The 10,840-nt window shown below is 44.4% G+C and overlaps 1 protein-coding gene across 1 annotated transcript; it reads right to left on the reverse strand.

The window, feature by feature from the left end:
* Positions 1-620: 620 nt before the first annotated feature.
* Positions 621-9,941, reverse strand: Npy2r (neuropeptide Y receptor Y2). The gene is given in 2 exon segments (NM_023968.2): positions 621-3,736; positions 9,663-9,941. A coding segment is annotated over 1 exon segment (1,146 nt). The 5' UTR covers positions 3,695-3,736; positions 9,663-9,941; the 3' UTR covers positions 621-2,548.
* Positions 9,942-10,840: the final 899 nt, after the last annotated feature.

The raw sequence follows: 10,840 nt of genomic DNA on the forward strand, positions 1-10,840 counted from the left end.
TTTATGAGGATATGACTGAAGACTTTTAATCAGAAAAATGACTTAATAAAACCTGAGATTCTTTTTTTTTAAAAAAACTGCTTTTATTGGTATATAAATATTGGATTGTATGTGAAAATGACAGGATTCAGAGAAAACAAATAGGAGTTGACTATATTAATCTACTAAAGAGTTAATACAGGCTTGGAAAACCACCATAGCATGTAAGACAGGGATGAGAAGAGTGAATTGATTCAAGAGATGGCTAGGAGTCAGATTAAAATGCAGATATTGACTAAGTATGGGTAAACTGGGGCTGGCTCCAGAGAGTAAAGTCTTGGGAACTAGTGTACAGTAGACTGGTGACAAGCTAGACATGGAATAGGGATATTTGTACTTAACTGGCAGGTTCTGCTTGGGGGACACTCTGTCAGCTGGTGGGGCCAATACAGACTTGTGTCATCAGTTGATGAAGATACAGGCTTGAGATTCAAGAGGAAGATCTGGCCAGAAAATGAATGAGTCATGCACGCTCACAGAGCACTCACAGGGGCTCTCACAAGGTTGCTCACAGTGTAGGTAGAGACTCAGTTTCAGCCAAAGGGCAGAGCAAGAGCCACATGGAAACGCTACACACACAATTGCTCAAATTCTTTTTATTTTAACATTTAAACCAGCACATAATAGATACTTTATTACCGAGTTGACAAATGAACTCAATCACAAATATTTTAATTGAATCACTAAATGGATTCCAATAATTTAGTATTCCAGCAGGTGTCACAGGACCATACAGGGTTTGTACAGGATAGGAATTCTGCAAAGGACATAAAAATGTCACAACAAACTTCTATTAACATCTTAAGCAAAGTAATTTCTGCATAAAGTGTGGAAAGCTTATCTTCTGATGACTGTTCAGAGTCCAACAGAAAAGAATATATTTCATAGTCATATGATAGATACACTTCAGACAGCAGTGTATTACATTGACTTCCCACTCCACCTTACATCTATTTTCACTTCTGTTGTTTTGTTCCTTTTCAGTATTCCAGAAGAAGAGTTCACTTGGAGACCAATCTTTTATTTCCACACTAAAAGGAATTTAATAACAGCCACAGTTGGAGTTTTAAATATATACACAAAATTAATAGCATAACTAAGTATAAGACTATGTTGAATATTTCTAAAATGTGAAGAATATACTCACAAATTCTGCCATATTTACAAAAATATGCCTACACTGAAACTTCAGCATCCAGAGAAGTGCAACTATTTTAACATCTCATTTTTTAACTTTTCTGTGTGAACAAAATAAGAGTTTTAATTATCTTTGGTTGGGTACCTTTGAAATAAAAGCTATATTCATAAAACCATTAAATGAAAATTGCTAACATCCCCCTATTTATAGATCTGCTTTTGTTTCGTATATATATTTATGTCACCAAAAAATATAGTCATTTTAAAAAGAGAAGAACTTACGTGAAATTTGTTGAAAACCAAAATTTGCAAAGTGGAATAAACTCAGTTTTTGAGATTTCTTAACAAATGGGTTCACTTTAATGAAATTACTTTTTTACTTAGCATAAATTGGTCTAATAAAGATAAACTCCAAAGAAGATAAATCTACAGTGTTTGTAAACATATTAGAGCTGTGGTCGTGGGGGACTGAATTTTTTACAACTAAGCTCAAATTGTTACAAGACTGTGTATTAGTCTGACTTAATTTCTAGTGGGAACTTTGTTTGCCCCCATGCAGGAATGGTGACAGAAGTGGAATGGTTCCAAATGACTTTAGCAATTAGCAATAAACGAAAGAACTGTGTTGTTTTCTTGTTATCTAAACAGTATCTACATCGAGCAGGAATGGCTCAAAACAAGAAATAAAACAACGGTTTTCATTTCTTTACAGTCTGATAATTTCAGATTTGGCTTCTGAATTAAAAAAGAACTTTCAACAGTTGTGCGTTTGATTATAAGAACAATTAATTGCTCACTGAGTATATAAGGGTTTCTCCCATCATTGCCAAAACGTTAATCACATAAAACATGTGTTTATTCCCTTGAAGTCATCCCCTTAGTCAGCAAGACATGTTTACCTAGCATTCTCATCTGGGTTTCATCTTAGGAAGGACAATAAAACCAAAACACCCTAACAAAGAGCCCATGGCTCCCTAGGGAAATCTGAGTTGTTTAGCAGCTTTTCATCAAGTGATGAGGGAGCCCGCGGAGTTCACAGCATCCCTGATGCAGATCCTACTGTGCTTTCAGAGTTAACACTTCTCCCTTTTAACCACACTGATGCCAATTCCTTGTTCCGCTTGCCTTCCCTCCTCTACTCACAATTCAACCTACCAATGGAAGCGTCGGTAATCAGAACGTTGCGCCACAGCAATCTGTTTATTTTCTCCTCATTCTTCCAGCCAGTTTTCCAGGAACAATACCGCTGGGGCTTCCACTCTGATGCTTTTAGGGTCAATACAATGGGAGGTGGCATGCACTAGCCAGAAAACCTTCCCTAACCAGGTTGGCAACTCTGGTCGCAATTTACCCACGTACTTTCACAGCATTCTTACACGTTGGTGGCCTCTGAAAAAGAGTCAGTGAGGCCATTGTTCTTTTTGACTTCCAGGTTCTTTTTAGCCTTGAAGGTCATGGACACCTCCGAGTGAATGGCATCCAACCTCTGCTCACAGCGGAAGGCTGAGAGGAAAGCTTTTCTGTAGTTGCTGTTCATCCAGCCATAGAGAAGGGGGTTGGCGAAGGTGGAGCACATCGCAATAATGTGGAACACGGTGAAGATGAGTTTGTACTCCTTCAGGTCCAGGACATGGCTGTCGATGTCCACAGCAAGTTGGAAGGCATGGAGGGGCAGCCAGCTGACTGCAAACACCACTACCACGCACACGAGCATTTTGGTCGTTTTGTGCCTTCGCTGATGGTAATGGTCACTTGCAGCTCCAGGACTAACGTGGTTCTTTAGCTTACTCCAGATCCGGGTGTAGGAGAAAGATATGATGCCCAGAGGCAAAACGTAGAGGATTAGCAGGGTGGAAAGGCTGTAGACTGTACCGTACACACTCTTCTCCTCCCCGGGCCATTTCTCAGTACAGGCTACAATCTCAAAGTCAGGAATAATCTCAATCAGTGAGTACTCCCGGAAGATGGCAAGGGGACTTGCCAGCAGAGCGCTGACACCCCACGCCAGGCCAATAATCAGGAAGCTGATTTGCTTGGAGATCTTGCTCTCCAGGTGGTAGACAATGCAACGATGTCGGTCCAAAGCAATGACTGTCAAAGTTATTGTGGACACTTGTACTGCCAGACCCTGGGCATAGGGCACCAAATGGCACAAAACTGGACCCATTTTCCACTCCCCCATCAAGGTATAGGTAAGAGTGAATGGCAGGCACAGGGTGTTCACCAAAAGATCCGCCACAGCCAGGTTGGCAATAAAAAAGTTGGTTACTGTGCGCATGCTCTTGAATTTGATCACCACATGGATTACCAGAGAGTTGCCAACTACGCCCAGCAAGATGATGGAACAATAGGCCAATATAAGGACCACCTGCACCTCAACCAGTTTGGTGCTGTCTATGAGCTCCGGCTCTGGATCAGGGGGCAACTCACCTCTAGGAGTGGTGGGCCCCGACCCATAGAGTTCCACTTTCACTTCTACAGTTTGATTCTCATCTGCCTCTGCACCTAATGGGCCCATCTTCACCTCAGTTCCAATTTGGCCTGCAGATAGCACAAGAATCTATAACAGAAAACGACATTAAAAAAAGTTAGTGAAACAGAGAACCATCCTAAAGGGGTTGATTTAGTTTAGGCTGAGCTCCTCTGCGTAGCTGTGTTCTGATTCATCACACCACAGATCTCATAAAAGCTCCATAAAGCAAATCCTTTACACGAGTCTGTTAACAACTAGGGATGGATGAAATCAGGAATCCAAAATATCTATAATCATGACAAGAACATATTTTTTTTTCTGGGGCTGGGGACCGAACCCAGGACCTTGCGCTTCCTAGGTAAGTGCTCTACCACTGAGCCAAATCCCCAACCCCAAGAACATATTTTTCTATCAGAGAGAACCAGTTTCACAATGAATGAGATTAAATAAATTCCATTTTAATGCAAAATGAATGCAATAAAGTTTTTCAATATTATAATTGCTATCAAGTCAACAAATTAACTTAAAGAAAAGTGTCACCAAATTAATTGTTTGAAATGTGCAAGTATACAGCAACCCATGATAGAGCAATAGGGCAGATGAATCCTGGCTGAGCACCTGATCTTCCGGAGATTAAAACAAGGAAAAACAACTGGACTCTCCCACAGCTCTTTTCCCTTTCGCCTCTTGTGCACATATGCCTTTCTCTCTGCCTCTCTCTGTCTCTCTGCCTCTCTGTCTTTCTGTCTCTCTGCCTCTCTGTCTTTCTGTCTCTGTCTCTCTATCTCTCTGTCTCTGTCTCTGTCTTTGTCTGTGTGTGTGTGTGTGTGTGTTTGTGTGTGTGTGTGTGTGTATGGTACGTGAGAGTGGGTGTAATTGTATATGTGTGAGTGTGCATGGTTGCATGTTGTGTATGTTTGTGAGTATGCTTGTGTGTGTGTGTGTGTGTGTGTGTGTGTGTGAATGCTAGCATTACAGGCGCACTGTTCTTTTGAAGTTTAACTAGGCCAGCTGATGTTTAAAATGGGACCTTGTGCAGAGGAGTTGCTTTGTTTCATGGTTTGAAAGTCATGTCCCATACAACATAGAGCAGAATTCTACAAAGGTACTGCACTAAAAGTAAGCCCAAGTTTAAACTTATCCCCCAAATTCTAAGTAGAGAAGTTTGGGCACCGTTCTTTCTCTTCTAATGTATACTTCTGAGTTTCACTGCCTGTGTGATGGGCTGTACTGAATACATTAATTAAAGCCCTTAAAGCTTAAAAAGGGAGATGAGCATTCTAGGTTTTCTTGTTTCCGTGAGCCCTCCCATGCTTACAAGATGGGGTGGGTGATGGAGTAGAATTTTTGGGAAGAGCCAACCAATGACTGTCCCAGGTTGAGACCCATGCAGTGAGAAGGAGCCCACCCCTGACACTATTGATAATGCTCTCCTATACTTGCAGACAGCAGTGTAGCATAATTGTAGTCAGAGAGGCTTCACCTGGCAGCTGTCGGAAGCTGATGCACAGACCTACAGCCAAGTACTGAAGAAAGCATGGGGAATCCTGTGAGGAGGGCCGGGGCAGGGGCAGGGGCAGGTGGGGACTGAGGGAGCCAGGGGGCTCAAGGACACCACATGAAAACTTAGAGTCAACTAACCTAGCCCCCTGGGGGCTCAGGGAGACTAAACTGCCAACCAGAGCATGCATGGGACAGACCTACGCCCTGTGCACTTGTGTAACAGCTGTGAAGCTGGGGTCATATGAGATCCTAAAGTGGGAACAGGGGCTGTCTCTGACTACATTGCCTGCCTTTGGATCTCTTTCCCATAACTGGGCTGCCTTGTGCAGCCTCTGTTGACAAGGATGTGCCTGGTCTTGCAGAGGCTAAATCTGCCTGGGCTGGTTGATGCCCATGGGAGGCCTCCCCTTTTCTGGGGAGAAGGGATAGATGGGGTGTGAGGTGGGAGAGGGGGACTGAAAGGAGAAGAGGGAGAGGAAGCTGTGATCCAGATGTTAAGTAAATAAATAACTTAGTCAATAAAAATTCTGAGAAAAATGAGGTGATGCAAACTATGTAAGAACCAGTTTTCTCTTAGACATGGTGAAGTTATTAGAAATATGTCAGGAAACTGGTGTTAAAGTGTAGCAAGTATGATACAATAAAATATCAGAGGATAAAAGAAAACAGATCCCTCCACTAGGCTACCCCCTCTCTCTCCCGCCGGTCTCATGGTCTCATGCCGTCGTTTCTACTGCACTGCTTTTGTTCGGCTTGGCTTCTGATCATGCCTATTCTTATAGCCATGCATCTTATTTCTAATTTTCCTTCCTCTTTTTTTTTCTGCTGCTTTCATTCGCCAATTCATTAGCCTAATCGGCAAAGCCATGCGAGATTCACCATGGTGGTACTGTAGCATTTGCTGGAACACACACTCAACAAGCCTTTGTAAATCTGTATCCTGAAGGGAGAATCCTGCTGGGTGTTACGACAGCAGGAAATACCTCCACTAGAGTGCTTAAAAAATACATGCGCTTTTCACTGTTAAGCACATACAAACGCCCGTATTCAGTACACTAGTGGTGATGCCTAGTGAACGCACTCACAAAAGACTTCTGCATACTGCCTGAGCTCTGTTAATGAATTTTCAAATCAATCATACGAGCATCTACTGCCCTTGGTAGATGAATCACTCTTACTGAGCTCACCAACAATGCTGGCTGGCCCCATTGCCCCTGCTCCACATCCCTTCTTTCCTGACTCTGTCCTACTTGTACCCCTGAGCTTCACAGAGCCCTCCCTCACTTTCAGGCTCTCACACTATCAGGATCCTGCTTGGGTTGAGTCAGTGCAAGGCACTCAGAGAGAATTAAAAAGCAGGAGCCACAAGGAGAACTGGCTCAGTGAATAAAGAGTTTGCCAGGCAAATGTGGGGAGATATGAAGAGAGCCCATGTAAAGACGGAAGCTTAATGCACAGCTATCATGGAGCAAAACAGGAGAATCCTCAGAAGCTGATGGGTTGGGTATCCTGGTGGATGGAGAGACCCTGTCTCAAAAAGAATCAAGGTGGAGAGCAAGGAGCTAGACCTGAGGTTGTGTCCTCACCCCTGTATGTATGCTATGTCATGCCTGCACTTGCACACATGGATACATGCAGGCATACATACATGCCCTAAGTACACGTCATATATGCCCAGCACACACATTCATATATACATACACACATGTATGCACATATACCCTACACATCCACCATACCTGCACACATACACATGCACACACACCACACTTGTACTCACACAATTAGATATATGAACATGCATGCACACATATCATATAAGTCTACATACACATACTATACACATATAAATAATTTTTTAAAAGAAAGCTGTATGGATAGAAAGCAGGTGGAAGGAAGAAACCAAAGCTTTCTCCTTCCTCTCTCTGTGCCCTGGGTAGCCTCAGCAACTCTTCTGTGGCCTTGATTTCCACAGTGTAGACCCTTTGTGACAGTTTCCTATGCAAGGAGCTGTTTCTTGAGCCTAGGTCACACTGCCTCTTTAAGGTATTATTCTTGTAATCTTGCATTGGCCTAACTTTCAATCTTCATCACCCCACCACTTATATAACCATTTCTACACATGGACTCCTTCTCTTCTACATCCCTGAATGGGATTTTTTGTTTCATGATCTCCTCAAAACCATTTTAATTTGCTATCTCACTAAAATAAATCTTGGTTCTTTAGTATGGCATTCAAGGCTTGACGCCATCCCTGCAGACCCTCTGTCCTCATCCCCTTGACATCCCAATATACTTCTGCTACTCTGTCATAATGAATGGCTACCAGACTGAGAACACTTCAGGCTTCTCCATCTGCTGCACTGAGGCCTCTGTCATTATCCTAACCATCCAGAAGGCTCATTCTTGCTTCTACCCCTGCCCACAATACAGATTATGGTGTGAGTGTTCCAGTTAACCAACCTAGGACAGCAATCTCTTTAAAGTTAAAAACTAGAACTGCTTGATCCACTGTTTAATCTCACACTGCGCCATCTAGTACAGCAAAGCCTGTTTATCAATCACTGGATAAAACCAATACAAAGCTAAACAAGAATACAATTTTACTAATAACTACTGCCTCCTTTTTAATACAAGGCATAATTTCTATCCCCTTCATTGCTGAATGAAACAGCACACAGGATTCCTTGCCACAGCAGCCTCAGGTTTGTTTTCTCATTCTTAATCAGGTACCTGCCTCTACAAGAAATTTGCCTTAAGACCCTATTAATTCAGTTCTTGAATGCAACCTCTGAAATTGCCTGTCACATAGAATTTTTTCTCAAGTGCTCCTATTTTTCTCCTCTCTCTCTCTCTCTCTCTCTCTCTCTCTCTCTCTCTCTCTCTCTCTCTCTCTCTCTCTCCTAGGGGCCTGGGAACTTTCTCTGTGTTGTCCTTTTTTGCAATACTGGTGTGTTCTATATGTGTCAACATAGATTTCAAATAGAATGTTCCAGAGATGCCATCCCCACTCCCCATTACGGAAATGTGGTATTTGAACGGTGGCCCATTTGATTGGCTGTACCATTTTCCCTAGGCTATGAGACTAACTTTGTGGAGCACAGTTACTCAGACCATCCGTGTCAACCAGACTTGAGCAGACTTCCGAAAGTTGAAGTCTGAAGGTTGCACAGACAAACTGAGTATAAGCAGCAGACTTAAGGGCACTGGGAAGAGAAACACATTTGATTTATTGACTATTTTCCTTTTTTCTCTCCAATCACATTTTCCTCCCCATGAAGTCCTTTTATTGGAGTCCTACAGCTCCTCTGTAGGAATGTCTATTGATCTGCAAGCTGTTGGCTGTGAACACTGTGAGCTACACGTAGGCACAGTACTAGCCCTGGGCTAGGGCAAAGCGCTATGCAGAACACAGAATGCGTCACTCAGAGCAGCACTTCTGGAAGAGTAGAAGAGCAAAAGGGAAGAAGAGGATAGACATGGCCACATGTAACACTCCAGAGGTCCCCAATCAAGCCGGAAAGAGGCAAGGGGGAGAGTCTTTTCTTGAAACAAGGCAAAATGAGACATTCGGGTAATTCAAGAAACTCAAAATTAGTGCTGTTTTCTTGAACAGGTGCACCTTTCCTGAATCTGTTGAAGAAGCACTTAAGTGTAGAAAGGGAAATGGTTTTCTTTCCTTCTGAAGCTCTGGACGCTTTCTTTAATAAGTCGGAGAGCTTCTCCTACTTTAACTACATGCTGAGAACTCTGGGTTTGCGAGTTATTTCTGTGACAGAATCGCTTCAGGCGGGCAAAGCATGACATCCTGTGGAGCCCTCCTTCCATGGTTGTTTTCCCAGGGAAAAACCCCAAGCACTGAGCTACGAACCATAGCTGCCTGCACCTGTCGGGTCTTCTGTGAGGGGAGATGGGACGTGAACAAAGCTACATACAGGTGTGATTGTTTGCCTGAGTAGAGGGATGGGTGGATCATTTAAAAAGTCAGCAAATGCTTCTCTTCCCTGTCTCTGTGCTTCCTGTCTGACAGTCCTGTAGTCTTTTGCATACCACTGAGATTTTACTGACTAGTCTCTACTAAGAAAGGCATATAAATGTTACTGTCGCCTTCTGCCACACAACCATAGATTTCTACTAGTAGCTGATCCCGTCTCGGAGCAATGAATGAAAGCCTAAAAGAATCTCTATTTTTTTTTTTTTTGGAACAGCTTTAGAAAATCCCACATGATCTTGCACTTTAGAAAGTGTTTGAGTTTTAAAGAGGGGACAGAATCACATCTTAATTTCTCATACTGTAGCGTTGGATCAAGGACAGTCTACATCTTTCAGCAGAAAAGAAAAGGTCCAGCAAGAGAAGAAAACCGAAGTGGTACTAACCCACCTAGTTGCAGTATTCCACCTAATGCCTGGAGGAGTACCCCTTAGAAACGCCTCCCCATGCCTTCTTACCCCACAGGACCCAGAGCTCCTTTAGGACTGTTCTCTCCGGAGATCTGGAGTTTGAACTTACTGCGTTGGCCCTTGCGATTCTTCTCAGATGAGGAATCCAGGAATGTGCAACCAAAGGATTATCTAGACAGCCAGTCCTGAGACAGTCCTGAGAGGCACTCAAAGCAGGTCCAGTTCGATGTGGGACAGCGTGAGCTAGCGAGCGGGAGCGGGAGCAGGAGCAGGAGCAGGAGCGGCGGCAAAGCAGAGCCGCTGCAATGCTGTCCCCGCTGGGCTTCTCAGTGAACCTCTAAGGCCACTTGATCAGGGACCCCGCACCGCGCAGAGCCCGGGATAGGAGGGGGTGGGGAGGAAGGAGGGTCGGAGATAGAGGTGGAGAGGAACCCCGCCCTGGAAAGAAAGGACACAGGTACAGGGACTGCGGAGCAAAGGAGAGAGGCAGATAAGTTCCCGGTGGCCAGAGACTGGAGACTAGTGTCCTCCAACCACGGTTGCACTCTATGCAGCGTAGCCCCCGTCGCCGCCACTCCCCGAGGAGGCTGCTACTCTCACTCCACTTAGGAGTTCATCTAATCTGCAGAGGAAAGTGAGGGGCAGGGGCGAACGAACACCCACTGCAGGGAGAGAGCTGCAGTCCCTGGTTATGTGAACAGGGACAGACACATCTGGCTTGCGAGTGTCCGGCTGGAGAGAGGTTCCACACCTCAACGCCTTGAGAGGGGAAGGAAATCCCACTCTGGGCTGTGAGTTTCCTCGCGTAGAAGCAAAGGCGGAAAGGCAACTCCTCCCAGGAGCTGGATCGCAAGGAAGACCAGCACGCCCTGCCACACAGCGCGGTCTCGCAGGAACTGCCCTAACCCAAGTGCAGAGTCTGGAGGTCCAGGAGCAGCAAAGCCCTTAACAGGTGTTTCTGGAACCCTGCATCTTCACAATACAAGCCCGAGGCGTCCCTGCGGTCTACTGGCAAAAGCTGTCCCTCAGAAAGAAAGCAGAGGACAGCAGTGGGTCTTAAAAGTCTTTCTTTGTCCAGTTAGTTGACTTCAAAATTCCTCGCCTTTAGTTCTTACACCATCCAAGATTTCAGAGGCACAAGGAGCCCAAGCCTTGGGAAATGTTCCTCTGGCGTGAAGCCTTGCAGACTGAATTCTCCTGGAGGACTAAAAGCCGGGCAGGACTTGCAGTCACCAACGCTGGAGGGCTGCTTCAACCTTACCCTGCAAACTCTTCATTCAAAGAAAG

Source organism: Rattus norvegicus, chromosome 2 (genome assembly GCF_021556685.1).
Source record: "Rattus norvegicus strain SHRSP/BbbUtx chromosome 2, alternate assembly SHRSP_T2T, whole genome shotgun sequence".
Classification (NCBI taxonomy): domain Eukaryota; kingdom Metazoa; phylum Chordata; class Mammalia; order Rodentia; family Muridae; genus Rattus; species Rattus norvegicus.